This window comes from Sus scrofa, chromosome 1 (assembly GCF_054392235.1).
Source record: "Sus scrofa isolate SSC_HxYL_T2T_F1_AM1 chromosome 1, Sscrofa_HxYL_maternal_Yorkshire_Landrace_v2.0, whole genome shotgun sequence".
Classification (NCBI taxonomy): Eukaryota; Metazoa; Chordata; class Mammalia; order Artiodactyla; family Suidae; genus Sus; species Sus scrofa.
In genome coordinates, this window is record NC_139383.1 from 130689937 (window position 1) to 130708915 (window position 18979).

An 18979-nucleotide genomic window follows, 5' to 3' on the forward strand; every position below is an offset into this window, starting at 1 on the left:
GGATCCCCAGCCTGGTGTGTAGGTTGCAGCTGTGGCTCGGATTCAGTCCCTGGCCCAGAAACTTCCAGATGCCTCAGGTGTGGGCAAACAAAAAATTTCCACTTCAGTAAAATAATTTGAGGATTGCACAGCATTCATTCTAAAGACATTTTCTTGGTTTAAGAGTCTTTAGAAAGACTTTAAGAAATTAGACTTTAATAAAACAGACATTTCTGCAAGAGGAATTCATTCACTTTACAATGAAAGCTTGACAACCAAGCTGTAGTGCCAAAGCTTATATACAACACACTTTATCAATAACTCACTTTTACAAAGCAGTTTATCTTGTTTCCTATATTTTTTCAAACTGTGCTCCAAGATTGAGACATGGATTAATAATGAAGTTGGTCAGGCCAAAGAACTAGAACACCACACAAAGAAACAGGGCCAAAGTGGTCTTCAAGAGCAAAGATAGTTCCACACAAGGATGATTTCAGTCATGTGTATGCCCTGCCAAGCATGGCATCAAAGTTCTAGGATACAGGTAAATCAAACCAAAGCTAGAAAGTAAGGCGATTTTCTAAGAGTTTTAGGAGTGTGTGCAACAGCTCTTAGGTTTTTCCAAATTTCTTTCACTATGATATACATACATTTCATGGACCTATGTGTAGCAGATCCAGCCGAAATGGCTGCAATGACACCATGAGTTCAATGAACCAGATATCCTAAAAGGATTCTAGCATTCTCTAGAATAGTACTACGGCATAGCCAGAACATGAGTTGTGGTTACAAATTTAGAAACTCCTTCCAACACACCACTCCCTGTGGAGTCAGGGTAGTCATAGAGCTAAACCAAACATTGCTAGAACAGACTTTTCTGTTTTTAGATAAGATGAAGCTCTCTGAGAGAGCATCAACGTGGTTTTATCCTTCCCACTATCTCCCATTTGAAAATCACCCAATATGAGTTCAAGAGAGCTACTTTCGCTGTCATCCCATCAACATTACCAACTTAACTCAAGAAGTATGCCCATCCTTTCTTTGTTCTTCCTGCTCCTTCCCCCCACAAAAGATCTTCTTTCTAAAGGTCCGTTTTATCTTTAGTAACATTTAAGAATATCAGTTTTTTTGGATTTTCTTTTCTGACCTCCTATAAAGTTCTTACCACTCTCTTTTCTTCTCCTTGATGTTTTATTTTCTTCCAATCGTCTGTTTATTTCCTCTAGAAACTGACTCATAAAGATGTCTGTGTGCAACCATGGGTTTAAGATGCCTCTTCACAGGTTCATTTGGGATCAGAGACATTTTTTAGTCTCACTTTAGCTCCAGCAACAGAACACCTGTTTTCCCCTAATTTCTAAAATCTGCTTGCTTCAAGTGTTGGGTATATGGGTGGTTAGACCCACCTTTCTTTCTGAAACTCTTACTCCCAAATCTATAATATAGTCATCTCCAAATCTTCTCCTTTGTTGGTCAAAATAAATTCAAAGGAAAAGTTCCCCTACTGCCTCCCTCCTGACAGATAAAACTATCAGCAGGTTAACAATTCTAATAACACCTCATTTTTGGCAAAATAACTTCCAGCAAATAACAAAAGAGCTGGACCACTTCATTTCTATTATATTTTACCTCAGGACAAATTTTATTCCCAGGAAAGTATCATCAGCAGCCTTTACCTCAACATATAGTCTCCCCCAGCATAGACAGACTACATGCCCTCAAAAATAAACACACATAAATCATTAGATTCAAAGTTCATGTCAAACTGGCAAAAATTACTACTTTGCTCAATACTGTATAAAAAAACACATATCTCCTTTTTTAATTACAAAAAGACTATGCTAGAACTGTATCTTGTATGTGAAATTCACAAGGATAAAAATGATCTTTACTTAAGAAGTACTTTTATCTGTTTTATGAAAAGACACTAACTGTGGCTGAATGAGTTCTGTAGAATCCTTGCAGTCTTTATCCCTTAAACTTATGACTTAATATACTGTCCAGATAACAGATAATATGCATATTAGCAGAATATATATATTCTGACAAAATAAATTAAGAACTTCTCTAACTCATTTAATAAAATGGAAATGAACTGAAAGTTAACAACTATCCCCTGCTTGCTGAAAGTTCACTTTATATCACTTTGCTTTTACCAAAGACCTACCTTAATAGGTCTTTCTCACTAAATCAAGGGACCCCAAAGAGGATTTTTGCTTTTTTATTAAAAAAGTAATTGCTTCCTCATTTTATGCCATTTTGGCTTGCAAAAGGCTTCATAGGAAGACTCTTGAATAGTGGGGGACACCTGGATATGACTCAAACTAGCAAAGGATACATACTTCTTAGTGCTTATTTTCTCTGGTTTAACTTCTGTCTTCTTATTGAGGTCTTTTAGTGAAGAACTGAGGTAGAGTTCTTTAGGAACTGAAGCCACAGCAGGCATGATGAATAATCTTTTCCACTTTTACAATGGATGGTATACTTCATTAAAAGCAGTTCTTTTCTGAAACAAAATGAACACAAGTAATTCCACTAGTTTTCCTCATTAACAGTAAAATAAATGAGCAATTAAAACACTCCTAAACCAGAGTTCCCATCATGGCTCAGCGGAAACGAATCTGACTAGCGTCCATGAGAACGTGGGTTTGATCCCTGGCCTTGCTCAGTGGGTTAAGGATCCAGCGTTGCCATGAGCTGTGGTGTAGGTCCCAGGCACGGCTCAGATCCTGTGTTTCTGTGGCTTTGGTGTAGGCCAGGAGCTACAGCTCTGATTTGACCTAGGCTGGTAACCTCCATATGCTGCAGAAGAGGCCATTAAAAAAAAAGACAAAAAAAAAAAAGACAAAAAAAAAAAAAACCCAAACAAGCAAAAAAAAAAAAAAAAAAACCACTCCTAAACTGTATTTTTTGCCAAGAGTTAATTTTAAATTATCTTATATTTTGGAAGTTCAAGATATATAGGGTATCAATAAACAACTTACTTTCCCCTCCAAATTTTTTTTTTTTGTCTTTTTTTTTTTTTTGTCTTTTGTGGTTGTTGTTGTTGTTGCTGTTTCTTGGGCCGCTTCTGCGGCATATGGAGGTTCCCAGGCTAGGGGTCGAATCGGAGCTGTAGCCATCAGCCTACGCCAGAGCCACAGCAACGCGGGATCCGAGCCGCGTCTGCAACCTACACCACAGCTCACGGCAACGCCGGATCGTTAACCCACTGAGCAAGGGCAGGGACCGAACCCGCAACCTCATGGTTCCTAGTCGGATTCGTTAACCACTGCGCCACGACGGGAACTCCCCCCTCCAAATTTTCATTAACTAAGTGAATTGCTACTTGTATCATTTTGCATTAAGTATTTAGGACTCTTTCCTGTCAATGGAACTAAAAGAATAACAGCTTTTATATTTTTCTTCTGTTAAGTCTGCATGTAGAGATCACAAATGGAATTTTCATTTAGAAATATTTCTCTTTCTCATTGAAGCTATCAATTAATAAAAGGAAACAAGCTGAGGGGTAGGAAGGGCCACTTTATATGAAGCTGGCGGTATATGAACATGTTTCTGGGAGAATATACCCATGTACTTTGGTTTACTCTGAAAAAAATCTCTGATGTTTCATGACATTCTTTGTATCCTCATCTGCTCTGGTTAATTCTGACTAGGAAGACAGAGGAGGTAGCAAACAAAATGAAGACAAGAAGAAAGGCTAGATATGTAACAATTAAGTTGTGTGTGTATATACCTGTAGATGGGGCAGATTAGGTGAGCCCATCAAACGAGGAGTCTTAGCAAGATCGAAAGTGTTACTAGATGAAACCCTCAGGAAACCAAGTAAACATACACAAGCTGCTCTGAGGAACTAATTTACAATTTGAATAAAAAGCTTTATTAATACATTTAAGAGATAACAACTTTTTTCTATCACTTATTTCCACTATCTTAATGCTCTTCGATGTGTCAGTTCATTATTATTAGACAACTCAACATCAATGAACACTTAATCCTAAAATGCTGAGTAAGGTAAAACTTTACAGCGGAAAAGGCTTCTGTTTACCTATGTGAAACTTCATAAGCACACCATTTTGCTTTGATTCTAGTCACATTTTACATTAAATATTGATACTTTCTGATTTCATGATACTTATCCCTTCTAATCCCACACCATTAATCCACTGTCTTATTCACCAAACCTAATTTTTTCGCTTAAAGTCTTATTTTTATAATTTTCAACTTTTTTCCATCCATATTTGCTCTATGCACCTACAAACACAGGTTTAACCAAACACTTGAATTAGTAGTTTCAGATCTATGCATTCAGAAACAAATATCTCATATAAAAACATTTTCTACACTTATCCCTCTACTCTGCATTCTATGTCTAAAGCTTTTTGGAGGGGGGGAGGGGTGTCTTTTTAGGGCCACACCCTCGGCATATGGAGGTTGCCAGGCTAGGGGGCGAATCGGAGCTGTTGCTTCTGGCCTATGCCAGAGCCACAGCAATGCAAGATCCAAGCTGCGTCTGTGACCTACACCACAGCTCACAGCAATGCCAGATCCTTAACCCACCAAGTGAGGCCAGGGATCGAACCCATGTCCTCATGGACACTAGTGGGGTTCGTTAACCGCTGAGCCACATGGGAACTCCTATGTCTAAACCTATTAATGACAGGGAAGAAAAAGCCTAGGGACCACACCATCACTTCCAAAAGGATTAATTACCCTTAAATATGTCTTTCTAGTTAGGTATCTAATTCATCAACAAAGCATCACCAAAGCAGCCAAGAGCACCCATGAAAGAAAGAATATGATAGGAATCTCTTAGAGACAACATTATTTGAGCGTCTTACCTTGTAAAAAACATTGTATTACATGGTAAAGATACAATAGGTACATAAGAGGAGTTCCCATTGTGGTGCAGTGGAAACAAATTTGACTAGGCACCATGAGGCTGAGGGTTCAATCCCCAGCCTCGCTCAGTGGGTTAAGGATCCGGAGTTGCCATGAGCTGTGGTATAGGTCGCAAACACAGCTCAGATCCTGCGTTGCTGTGGCTGTGGTGTAGGCCGGCAGCTGTAGCTCCGATTGGACCCCTAGCCTGGGAATCTCCATACACCACGGTTTTAGGCCCCCCCCCCAAAAAAGAAAAAAAACCCAAAGGGTATATAAGACCCTGACCTCCAAGGATAAACAGTTTAATCAGAGAATAGTCCCTACCCTCCCACACTTACCACCTACCTCCCCAGTCCCTGCCTATCCCCCTAAAGTTGAATGGAAAAGCAGGAATACATATAACATGATAGCATTTGTATGAAGGGTTTTTTTTTTTGTACAAAGTTTTAAAATAAACTAAATTGAACAATATACTGCTTAAAGATACAAATGAGATAAGCCTATCAAGAAAGGCAGGAAATGATTAACAAAACATTCTTTTTCTGGAGAGGTAGAGGATATAATAAGGGAGGCACACACAAGGAGCTTCAGGGGTATCAGGAAGGTTTTATTTCTCAGGTTGGGTGGTACATTCACAGATGCTCACAGATGATCATTATTTATTTATTTACTGAAGTATAGCCTATGTGCAACATTATATACTACAGTGATTCATAATTTTTAAAAGATATTCCATTTATAGTTATTATAAAAATGTTGGCTATGTTCCCTGTGTCATATAACATTTCCTTGTAACTTATTTTACATATGATAGTTTACACAGATGATCATTTATTATCAGGCTTTTTATAGCATATAAAATAATATGTAACATACTTTGTGTTTCATTAAAAAAATTTAAAGAAAGCAATTATATAACAATGCGAGTATAATAAAAATATCCAAATGCATACAATGAAAAGAATATCCAGAAAGATGTAAAAGTTAGGAAGTTATGGATGAGACAAGCAAACTTAAAATAAGTTTTTAAATATTGATGTAAAAAAAAAAAAAGATTTGGAATATTGGAAGAGCCTAATATATATAACCTTTTTTTTTTTTTTCTTTTGATCTTTTTGCCTTTTCTAGGGCCTCTTCCTGCGGCATGTGGAGGTTCCCAGGCTAGGGGTCGAATCGGAGCTGTAGCCACCGGCCTATGCCAGAGCCACAGCAACGCGGGATCCAAGCCGAGTCTTCGACCTACACCACAGCTCATGGCAACGCCAGATCCTTAACCCACTGAGCAAGGCCAGGGATCGAACCTGCAACCTCATGGTTCCTAGTGGGATTCATTAACCACTTCGCCACGACGGGAACTCCTATATAACCTTGTTGAGCACAGCTTCCATACAGTGCTGTGAGTGGAAGCAAAAGTAGAGGCATTAAGGAATAAAGAAATGGAAGGAGACTGTAGATAACTTTAAAAAAAATTGGCATTGAAAAAGAAAATGATGGAATGGAGTAGTGCTCTAGGAACATTATTTCTACTGAAATTTAAGAATCAACATTTGAGGAATAATACTTTTAACTAAAGGAAAGCATAGTAAGGCCAAGAAACTAACTTTTCAAGAAGGTACCTAAGGAAACCTGAGGCCTTAGTGATGCCACAACCATGGTGGCAGAGGGCAGGGGATACTGGAGCTTGGACTATTAAGGAGGGCTAGAAGGCAGCAAAATAACAGTAACAAGAGTTATCCCTAACTTCTCTGCCCTCATCTAGCTCAGCTAGGATCTTAACTTATTCAACCACAAAAACCCAACATTTGCTCCCTTGATAGAGGCTGGCTCTTGAAATGTAATTCTCAAAAGGATCAATGATTTAATTGGTGACACTAAGTGTACTAAGATAAGAATTAACACCATAGTTAGGCAGAGTAACCTGGTACCAGTCTGATAGTATCTAGTTTTTCCAATTCTATCCTTCATGTGGGTCATAAGTATTAGTAGCTTAACCACAAAATATATTTTCAAAAAATCAGGTAGATGCTATTTTGTTGACTCATGATAATTAGATTTCTTGGTTGGGAAAAGAAAGCTACTGATTTGAACTTTCTAAAATGAAGATCTAGGAGTTCCTGTCATGCTGTGAGCTGTGGTGTAGGTTGCAGATGCAGCTCGGATCCTGTGTTGCTATGGCTGTGGTGTAGGCCAGCAGCTGTAGCTCCGATTTGACCCCTAGCCTGGGAACCTCCATATGCTGCGGGTTTGGTCCTAAACAGCAAATAAAATAAAATAAAATAAAATAAAATAAAGATCTAGGATACGTCTCAGTCAAATCTGTTTCTCATGACTATCTTTAAAGCCTGGATCTTCATTAAATAAAGGATACAGAAACTTTATATGCTACCTTAAAGGCAACTTAAAGTAGTAAATGAACTGAGAGTTTGGGGTCAGTAGACAGAAACCATTACATTTAGAATGGATAAGCAATGAGGTCCTGCTGTATAGCACAGGGAACTATATCCAATCCACTTGAGACAGAACATGATGGAAGATAATATGAGAAAAAGAATGTACATATACATATGTACGACTGGGCCACTCTGCTGTACAGCAGAAACTGACAGAACATTGTAAACCAACTATACTTTAATAAAAAAAATTGTTTTAAATAAAAAAGTAAATCAGCTATTTCAAAGTTATATTCAATTTGAAGATTCACAGATATCCTGCTGTATAGAAAACACTGTGCTTCCAAGAACTCAAAAATTAGATGTGATCCATTTCCTCACATAATTTAAAAAACATGGAAGAGAAAGTTGTAAGCAGTGTTAATACAACATGTATTCATAGGTATGATAGAGTTGCAAATAATGCACAATAAGAAAAATTAAGAAGGAAGATCAGGAGTTCCCGTCGTGGCGCAGTGGTTAACGAATCCAACTAGGAGCCATGAGGTTACGGGTTCGGTCCCTGCCCTTGCTCAGTGGGTTAACGATCCGGTGTTGCCGTGAGCTGTGGTGTAGGTTGCAGACGCGGCTCGGATCCTGCGTTGCTGTGGCTCTGGCGTAGGCCGGTGGCTACAGCTCTGATTCGACCCCTAGCCTGGGAACCTCCATATGCCGCGGGAGCGGCCCAAGAAATAGCAACAACAACAGCAACAACAACAAAAGACAAAAAGACAAAAAAAAAAAAAAAAAGAAGGAAGATCAAGTATGACCAAAAGGATCCTGGGAGACATCACAGAAGAGACAGCATTTATGTGAGTCTTGGTAAGAGATGGCTTTTGAAAGAGATTAGGAACAGTATTAGGAAAAAGTCAAAAAAAGTAAAGAACATTTTTAGGAACTAGACAGCAAAATGAACAAGGACTTGCTAGGCAATAAAGCCTGAAAAAATAGTCTAGGAACACATAATGGAAGGCCCTGAAAGTCACATTAAGGTATTTACTTTGTTTTCTAAAGGTAACAGAGAGCCATAGCCAGTTTCTAACAACTGAGTTACATGATCCAAACTAACAGTACAGGTTAGGCTTGAAAAGACTGGAGATAAAGGAAGACACTAGCTACCTATTATAGTGATCCTAAGGAAAGATGATGAAGGTCAGAAGTAGGGCAGTAGAGACAGAATGGAGGAGGCAGATACTAGAGACACTGCAAAGGTAGAATGACAGGACTTGGCAACTGATTAGACACAGTGAGGGAAAGACAGGGATAAGATTATGATGACAACAATTTTTTTTTTTTTTGTCTTTTCTAGGACCACACCCGTGGCACATGGAGGTTCTCAGGCTAGGGGTCTAATCAGAGCTGTTGCCGCCAGCCTACACCAGAGCCACAGCAATGCGGGATCCGAGCCGAGTCTGCAACCTACACCACAGCTCAGGGCAACACCGCATCCTTAATCCACTGAGCAAGGCCAGAGTCCTAGTCAGATTCGTTAACCATTGAGCCATGACAGGAACTCCGACATCAATGTTTTTAATGAGGATTTCTAAGAGGAAGATTTGTGCTTTTTAAAAAGTTACCTTTTCTGACATTATTTGATTTTTGTGAGTTGAAATAAAGAACAACTCTCTCAGATAATGTCATCAAAGGATCACAGGTGTTTCCACTTTCATTCATTAAAGTATAAGTTAAAATAAATAAATACATTATAAGTTACATTGTTATAATAGGATGTTCGGTGTTAAAAATACTTTCACCTTTGCCTTAATTGCTATTTCAGCCTCTACAATCACACACATTTCTGCAGAAGTCAAAGCACAAGGTAAAGGGTATTTTGCTTAACCAAAGGAGAAAGCAAAGAAGGATACATATCCAACTTAATGTATGTAAACTCTAATGTATTAAATTTTTGATAAGTCCTTCTGCTATGTTTTGCCATTAAAGACATTTCAAAAGAGACTGGCATAAAATACATTAAGTCCAGAATGACTGAATGAATTTCCAATTTCCTTATTTTGACTGCAACAATAAAAACAAGGGAAAGAGCATCAGCAGTTTGTTGTTGTTACAACCCACTGATAATTATACAAGCATGTTCAGTAACTACAGAACTCAATTTTAAAATCAACCCGTTTAGTTGTAGGACTAAATATACATAATCCACTAAAACTATGTTATACCTCAAAAATGACAAGTAGAAAAAAATATATGTAAAAAATACTAAAGTTCTTCTAAAACAAAAAATAATTCCTTAAGATGTGTAAACCTGATAAAGATTAAGAACTCCAGCTTAATCAAACAGCCTTGCTCCAAAAGTGAAATCCAGGCAGTGCTGAAAATAAGTTAACAATAGGGAGAAAATGGAAGGCATATATACCCCTCTCTTTCTCTCTCTGATATCTTTCTGACTGTTTCAAAGAGAGGAGTAGACATTAGATGACTTGAACCACAGAATGAAGACTAAAAAGTAAAAAAAGTGAAGACTTAGATTTGTGGTAATTTAAATCAGTCCTGATATCCTACTTAGGGTTTCACACCAGCTACTGCCAAGGTTGTTGGCAATGCTGAAAGGAAAGCAAGTTTGTCTTCATTGGCCATCCATCATCTCATCCAGCCCTGCCTCTGGCCCCCAGACAGCAACAGTAGTCACTACATCTTCCAACTGTCTTAAATTTCATATAATTCACTCTACACTAATTCTAGTTAAAATGCCACAGACTAATGAATACTGATGAAATAATGTTTTAATGCAATCCTAGAGTATTAAGAAGGCTCTGGAGTTCCCACTGTGGTGCAGTAGGTTAAGAATCTGACTGCAGAGGCTCAGGTAGTGCAGAAGTGCAGGTTCAATCCCTGGCCCGGTATAGAGGGCTAAAGGATGCAGCGCTGGTTGCAGCTGCAGCTTGGATTCAGTCCTTGGGTTGGGAACTTCACACATGTCATGGGTGCAACAACAACAAAAAATTCCATTTAGAAGGTCACAGTCAGGAGTTCCCATCGTGGCTCAGTGGTTAACGAATCCGACTAGGAACCATGAGGTTTCGGGTTCAATCCCTAGCCTTGCTCAGTGGGTTAATGACTCAGTGTTGCCATGAGCTGTGGTGTAGGTCACAGATGTGGCTCGGATCCCGAGTTGCTGTGACTCTGGCATAGGCCGGTGGCTACAGCTCTGATTAGACCCCTAGCCTGGGAACCTCCATATGACGCAGGTGCGGCTCTAGAAAAGACAAAAGATAAAAAAAAAAAAAGGTCACAATCAGCATTAGGAAGAAAGAAAGAAAGAAAGAACAAATGAACTTTAAGGAGTTCCCACCCTGGCTCAGTGGAAATGAATCTGATCAGTATCCGTGAGGACACAGGTTCGATCCTTGGCCTCGCTCAGTGGGCTAAGGATTTGGCATTGCCATGAGCTATGGTGTAGGTTGCAGACGCAGATTGGATCCTGAGTTGCTGTGGCTGTGGTGTAGGCAGGCAGCTACAGCTTCAATTTGAACTCTAGCCTGGGAACCACCATATGCTGCAATTGTAGACCTAAAAAGAAAAAAAAGAAAAAAAAAAAAAAAAAGAACTTCAAGAGAAAATATCAGAGTATGTCATACATAGTAAGGTTACGTACTGTTTCATGAAACTTTAGTTTTGTTTATGTGTATGTGTGTGTTCACATATAGAATACTGGGTAGAAATGAAAAATGTTTTCTTACTAGAGGTTACAAAAGAAATAGTGTAAAAGTCCCATAGAGCAATGCTACTCCAAGTGTGGTCCACAGTCCAGTACTGGTTGAGCAATTGTTTGCTACCAGTCTGTGATAAAATAACCTTATAATAGAATGTAAACCAATTAGAAACACTGAATTTTTCACAGCAGCAAGACTTTATGAAGAAAGTAGTGTACTGATTTATATTCTAGCACAAGCTGCAAGCCTATAACAGAGACTGGCTACTTCTGAGTAATACTGCTCTAGGGAGATAAAGAGAGTAATACCATAGGGCTTCTGATCACAAATACCTTAGTCTAGTTACCAAGACCAAACTAATACTCATTAAACAATAAGCTAACAATTAACTCCTATACTATGCATCAATATGTGACTCCAATCACAGGAAAGTCAAAAGGGAGGAAAAATTCAGTATAACTTGGGGCAAGGTGTGGGTGGGGGAGGTGAGGGAGGGCTTCTTCCAGCCCAAAGATCACTCTTCTCTTTTGAGCTGATCCCTCTTCCTTCAAGGACCAACTCAAGTTCCACATCTTCCATCCTTGATGGTTCCAGTTCTTAAAGTTTATCTCTTGTTCTAAATCCTATAGTATTCTTTATCTGTGTATCATTCCTTTAGTACAGTAATTGGGCCAAATGACAATTATGACTATGCTTTAAGATCCTCATACCTCATAAGCCTGCAGTCTCATGATGTGATAGAGACAGAAAGGATAGAGTGAATAGAGTGAGAAAGGAGGGCATTTCGGAAGAGGTGAGGAATCAGTAATGGGAAGGTAGTAAAAAGAATAAAGAATACTATAGGGATTATTAGGAAATAATCAATTAGATCAAGGAATTATATTTACATGCCTTTACATGTCATTACTCTGACATGCTAGATCGCTAACATCTACCTCAGTAGTCCATATAGTCAGCTATGAGTACTTCTTGGCTAACAATAATATACTAGGGAGAAGGAGATGGAGTCACATTACAGAGGACTTTGAAGCCATCCAGAATTTATATTTAATTCAGCAGGCAATAAGAAGCCAGATCTTGATGGGAAAATGGTATCTCCTAGCAGGTCAAAGTGAGGATACGCAAGACAGATTGAAAGGAAACAAGAACAAGGAAACGATACTTTAGAAAAGAATATGGGGCCACAGCAAAAAAGAACGCAAAAAGGTAGAAACATGCTTTGACTGCAACAGTATTTTCTCTCTTGAGTACTTACACACACACACACACATACCTTTCAACCCTAAGAAATGTGAACAATGGTAGAGATGTTAACAAAAAAAAGGAATACTGTAGTTTTTATAAAGTGATTAGTTTATAGCAGCATTTCTGAACTAGGCACTACCCAGATGTTTGACTGGATAATACTTTGTTGCGGGGCAGCTTTATGCATTGTAGGATGTTTAGGAGCATCCCTGGCTTCTATCTACTAGATGCCAGTAGTACCCACACTTCTCTCTCCAGTTGTGACATCCAAAAAAGTTTCCAGACATTGTCAAATGTCCAATTGGGGGGGGGGGAATCACCCCCCAAATAAGGACCAATGATTTACAAAATATTTGAACATGCTGAGTTTATGCAAAAGGGTAACATCTAAAGAAAGAAGCCTTGAGAGAGATATAAATATGTAATTAGACATTAGGTCTACAGAAAGACCAGATACATACTAAATTAACTATTAAGGCATTAATGTTAATTTTGATAACTCCACTGTTTTTGGAGACAAAAAAAGTACTGACACTGAAATATGTTATCTAGGATAGTTTAAATAATTCTATTCTCTTCATTTTTATGTATATTTTAAAACTATAATAGTTTTTTAAATTTATTTTTTATTTTTGGCTGCACCCACAGCATGTAAAAGTTCCCTGGCCAGGGATGGAACCCTCACTACAGCAGCACTTCAAGCCACTACAGTGACAATGCCAGATCCTGTTTAACCCACTGAGCCACCAGGCAACTGCTGTAACAGTTTTAAAAACATAAACATCTTTTACACAAGTAACTAAAATCAGGAGAACAAATCATCAAGGAAATGAGATTTTGATTCTCTACAGGTGACAAGATACCTGAAGGGCTCAGAACTTGGGGGCAGGGATGGTTCCTAAAGGAAGAAAGAAACACAGAATGAAGCAAAACCAGGAAAGTGCAGTATCATGGAAACCAAAGAAAAACAGAACTCCAATGTTACAAAGCTCCTACAATACTAAAAAGAAAAACAGTAAAAGAACTAGCCCTAGTTCTAAAGAGTGATTAAAAACTAGCTTCAATGTGGTAAACACTTAGAATACCTATATCTGTTCAAGATGGGATGTTGGGGGCTTTAGGGGATATAAAGAATATACTTCCTAACATAGTTTGTACCTCTTAAGATGAAAGATAAGTACACAATAGTAACATAAAGCAAAGTATCATAATACAGGCCCTAAAATACCATGCCAAAATTTTTCAATTTTATTAAGGGCTATTCCTAGAGAAAACACAAAGGGTAACTGTTTTACATAACAGATGTCTAACTATACATATAACCTTGATTCATTTCTTATCTCTTCTCCATCTTTATCTCCTTTATTTAAAAAAAATTTTTTTTTCGGAGTTCCCATTGTGGTGCAGAGGTTAACGAATCTGACTAGGAACCATGAGGTTGAGGGTTCGATCCCTGGCCTTGCTCAGTGGGTTAAGGATCTGGCGTTACCGTTAGCTGTGGTGTAGGTTGCAGACACGGCTCGGATCCCGCGTTGCTGTGGCTCTGGTATAGGCTGGCGGCTACAGCTCCGATTCAACCCCTAGCCTGGGAATCTCTATATGCCGTGAGTGCAGCCCTAGAAAAGACAAAAAAAAAAAATTTTTTTTTTTTGTTTTTTTGGTCATTTTTGACCACCCCTCAGCATATGGAGCTCCCAGGGACCAGTCTCGACCCAAGCCACAACTGCAGCAACGCCAGATCCCTAACCCACTGTGCCGGGCCAGGGACCAAACCCACATCCCCACAGCTCCTCAGGCACAGCCGATCCCACTACACAGTAGCAGTAGCTCCTATTTTTTTAATTTTAAAAAATTAATTTTTTTGGTCACAGCATGCAGCAGCTTGATGGGGGATCTCAGTTCCCAGACCAGGGACTGACCCTGGGCCTTAGTGGTGAAAACACCGAGTCCTAACCAGTAGACACCAGGGAACTTGTATATCAGAATGACCTACAGAACTTTGATGCCCAGAACCTATCCCTAATGGTTCAATCAGACTCTCTGAGCATAAGACTTACACATAGGTATTTTTATAAAGCTCCTCAGGTGAATTCTAAATGTGCAATCCAGACAGAAAACTATAGGCATAAACAATGGATATAAGCATGTTACTAGAAGCAATGAAACAATAGGAAGATGACAATTTCCAGCTGCTATCACCATGTTAAGTTATGTAATTCCTAATCTACCAAAATTATGAGGAATCATTTTCATTTTAAAAATTTTGCAATTAAGAAATTAAAATAAAACCCTCAGGAGTTCTACACTCACAGCTTTTCAATTTACTTATAAAACCACTGCCATTGAAATTGGTATTACAATGCATATAATTTCATTTCACTATATTAGGAAGCCTTGTAGGACAAATATCATATAATATCGCTTATACAAGAAACCTAGAATAATGATACAAATGAACTTATTTACAAAACATAAAGAGACTCATAGACATAGAAAACAAACTTATGGTTACCAAAGGGGAAAGGTGGGGGAAGGATAAATTTGCAATTTGGTATTAACAGATACATACTACTATATATAAAATAAATAAACAAGGACCTACTTAGCACAGGTAACTATAGTCAACAGCTTGTAAGATCCTATAATGGAAAAGATATGAAAAAGATTTTATATATATATATGTAAATAAGCATACCTATACATATATATGTGTATGTCTGTGTGTGTATATATATATATACTGAAGCACTCTGCCCAATACATATAAATAAGCATATACACACACACGTATATATACATATACTGAAACACATATAAATAAGCATATGTATATACACACACATATATGTACTGAAACACTGTGCAGTACACCTGAAACACTATAAATCAACTGTTCTTCAACTTAAAAAAAAGATATGCAAGTCCACATCATTACTGGTACATTTCAGAGAATTCAGTATTATAAAAGACTAAACTAATGTGTTGGAAGAGCCCGGATTTAGCTATCTTAACCCTAACTTTATTCACTATACATAAGTACTGTGTTACTGGAATTAGTATGATTATAAATATATAATTGCAAATAAGTTTAATATTTCATCATTTACTACTAATAAATTTTATATCATGAAAGTATTATAGGTCTTAGTCCCATTTTCTACTCTTTGTCATGTGACTTTGGGTAAATTCCTTAAATCCTCCCAACACCACCACTGCCATTCCCCAGTTTATTTTCATCTGCAAAACAGGAAAAATCCATCTGCTTCTAAAGAGTTTTCAAAAGCATCAAATGAAAAAATATACATATGGAAAAGTGCTCTGAAAATTGTAATGTACACTGAAATGACTAAAGAAATCAAAACTGTAACTTATTCTTCATCTACTGTTAAATCCAAACATTAGTTTAAAACAACTTTTTCAACAAAATTATGGTATGCTAAATATGGCCACAAATTCTTTGGCATTTTCCCCTTCAAAAGGTAGAGGGTCAAAGGGGAAGGCTCTTACTGCTCTAACCAAATGAGTATGTTAGAAGTAATGCTGTGCCAAATTCTGGTCCAGGCTTTAAAAGGCTTTAAGAGAAAGCTTCCACTTTCCGACTCTTCAAATACTTGCTTTTAGAACTCATCCTCCATGCTTTGACATGTCAAAGATGCATAAAGAGACTGGTGCATGCACTCCAACTGACATCTCCAGCTGAACTCTCAGACAGTATCAACTGCCATCCATGCGAATAAACCATCTAGGATGTGCAGCCCAGGTGAGCTTTCAGATGACTCCAACCCTAGCTGTGTACCTGACGACGAATACATGAAACCCTAACTAAGAACCAACCAGGTGAGTCCACTCAGCCCACAGAAACATGAGAATAAACTGTAGTTTTAAGCCACTTTGTTTTAGAGTGATTTGGTATACAGTAATAGGCAGTGGGGACAATAACCAAGATTTGTTTTTAAAGACTCAATAATATCTAATTTTATTAGCAGCTCATATTTGATGAACACTTCTCCCCCTTTCATCTCTACAAAACCAAGTATATCTTCATGAAGAAAAGTTCATAATAAAATATAGTGCTAGACATTTTATGGGAAAAAAATCTGATGTGCTAACTCTTACTTTACAAAAGCCATATTGGTTCTTTCCCATTATATTCACATTAATAAAGACCATAATGATTGATAAAGTTCAAGTAAATACATTAAAAAATTAAATTCTAGAAAGATATCTTTAAAGTATTTTTGTTTTTCTGTTTTCTCAAAGACTACAATGAATACTTGTGTGCAATTAATGTATATTTATATCATTAATGACAGGTTGTTGTTGTCTTTTACTATACAATCCTTACTATCTAATTTAAAAGATGCATCTAATGTGTCACAAGAAAAGGAATACACATTTCAACATGATAAAGACATAGCACAAGCTACGGCACCTTTCAGATAAACTGATCCAGTACTCTGGGGTCTGAGAAACTATCTAAATTCATCATGAAAGACATTGAACAATGAATCAAACAGAATCTGTTGAAATACAAAATCTGCTTACACAGCAAAGCTGCAGAGCAAGCCTAGAAGAGGAACACTTCCTTAACAAAAATCACTTGACATTTTTCATGGCTCCAGTAGGAAGTATTCAAAAATTAAGATGCTCGCAGATGCAGAAAAAGTAAAATCCTCAGTTCGGCATCGCCTACATCTGAAACCCTCAGAGCTCTTTAACAAATATTAAATTCCTTAGGCTCTGCAACACCTCTGTCTTCAGGTAAATTTTTTTTAGTGATTAAGTGATTTGCTTCAAGGTCACAAAATGTACTGGAGGTAAGAAACAAACCCAAAAGTGTGGTCTGCAGCTTTCTGTCTAAATTCTGGGTTCTGGTATTTTCCAAGGTGGAGTGGAGGTGAAATTAACTTGTTTCACACCTCTAGTAGAGAGGCCACATTTTAGGAAAGAAAAGATTTTACTTGGGGAGTCGCAGTTTTAGTTTTGATGAGCTCATTGATTCTTTAAACTCCTACTTGGAATTCACTAAAACCAAGTTTGACAGGATCAGAGGAAGGACTGGAAAACACTCTAGAAGGTTGTATTAAGGCCTGGGAAGATAGCCCAACAGCAGAAAATCTGAAAACAGAGGCAAGAGGGACGAGGTCAAAGTCGGACTGAGCGTTCAAGAAGGTGGAAGAATGGTCAAGGCCACCTTCTAAGACCGGAAAACCTGAGCCCACACGAAACTCGCTGGGCAACTCTAGGTGGGCACCAGCAAAGACTCAGGGTAGGGCCCTTCCTCCAAATGCGGATTCTACGTTCGAGCTGTCCCACCCTTCTCCGAAGACAGGGGTTGTCTCCCGGGTGACCAGCAGCTGGTGGAAGGGGGTTCACTGAGAAGAGCTTCCGGAGGAATAAAAACCAGGATCCAACCCCTCACTCACCTTGGCGCACGGCGCGCTTCACAAATGCCAGCCGCCTTGCCAAAGGCCCATCTCCCACCAAACCGAGGAAGAATCGCTAACCCGACGGAAGCCAGACCAGCTCATCCCCTTTTCCCAATTTGCACTGCGTTACGACGCGTCGCTGCTCTGACGTCACGCAGGGGCGGGGCTGCGCGCGCGCGCTCTCACTGCTAGTTCCTTCCCATCCCGGTCACCGCCTGTGAGAGGGTATGGGAGGGCGGAGGAGGGCTGAGGCGGATGTTTTAGATGGGCAGTATGGGTACGGACCAGGCTACGCTGAGCTGAGGCGAGCTGGCCCGCCCATCCCCTGCGCTCTGTATTTCTCGGGCTTAGATCTGTTACCCTGGTGTTACTCGCATCGTGGGTTTTGCTGCGGAGGAAGCATGGCTGCTTTTAACGCCTGAGCTACGTCTCTTCCTCTTCTAATTGGAGATGTAGGGCTTACAAGAAAAGGAATTTCAATTTCCTCTAATTCTGGCTAAAAGTTTCGCCTCTGGTAAGGGAAGAATGAACACGATCCTAAAAATCATATTATGTATGCATATAAAACGTTAACCAAAATTCTAGTCTTACAAAAACTAAACGAGAGGCCTGAACTTTTTCACAAGGTGATCTTTGTATGCTCGTAGAAATGGTGATTAAATACTCCAATTAGACCATAAATTTAAACAAATTTGGTTGGAGTTTTTGGCCGTGGTCACTAAGCTCCCAAGGACAGTCCAAGTGTCTAATGGATGGAAAAGCTGGAAGGCGGGGTATAGTAAGTGTGTTAAGTGAAAGTGTGTACCAAATAGGTGTTCAATAAATTTGTAATGAATAAATGACACCTAAAGCAACAATGTGTCACATATAGTAGTCTTTCCATTAATGTTAATTTCCTTTACATCATAATGAAGTACCTGCAAAAACATGGTAACTCTTTTAAACTCAAGCTATACACTTTCCCAAGAGATTTAAAACCGATAGAATATGAAGTATACTATACCACCTGAGTATACTATACCACTACTAACTAGGAAACCTTAGAAAAAAATTTCATAACCATGGGGGGAAAATCACAGCTATTGAGGGTGGATCTTAAGAAAGTAAACTGGGAATTCCCGTCATGGCGCAGTGGTTAACGAATCTGAGTAAGAACCATGAGGTTGTGGGTTCGATCCCTGGCCTTGCTCAGTGGGTTAAGGATCTGGTGTTGCTGTGAGCTGGGGTGTAGGTCGCAGACGCAGCTCGGATCCCGCGTTGCTGTGGCTCTGGTGTAGGCCGGTGGCTACAGCTCTGATTCGACCCCTAGCCTGGGAACGTCCATGTGCCAGGGGAGCGGCCC

At 38.8% G+C, this 18979-nt stretch overlaps 1 protein-coding gene across 7 annotated transcripts in view; it reads right to left on the minus strand.

Moving 5' to 3' along the window:
• USP8 (ubiquitin specific peptidase 8) overlaps window positions 1-17741 on the minus strand; it is a 70072-nt gene extending 52331 nt beyond the window's left edge. For 4 of the 7 annotated variants that reach the window (XM_021095647.2, XM_021095635.2, XM_021095641.2 and 1 more), the window contains exons 1-2: window positions 17635-17741; window positions 2322-2485 (exon numbers count right to left, since the gene is read on the minus strand). In XM_021095647.2, the coding sequence (XP_020951306.1) occupies window positions 2322-2425 (104 nt within the window). In that variant the 5' untranslated portion in view covers window positions 2426-2485; window positions 17635-17741. The remainder of the gene's footprint in view (window positions 1-2321; window positions 2486-17634) is intronic. The other 3 variants (XM_084970360.1, XM_084970362.1, XM_021095657.2) reach the window with 1 other exon arrangement.
• Between the last annotated feature and the right edge of the window lie 1238 nt (window positions 17742-18979).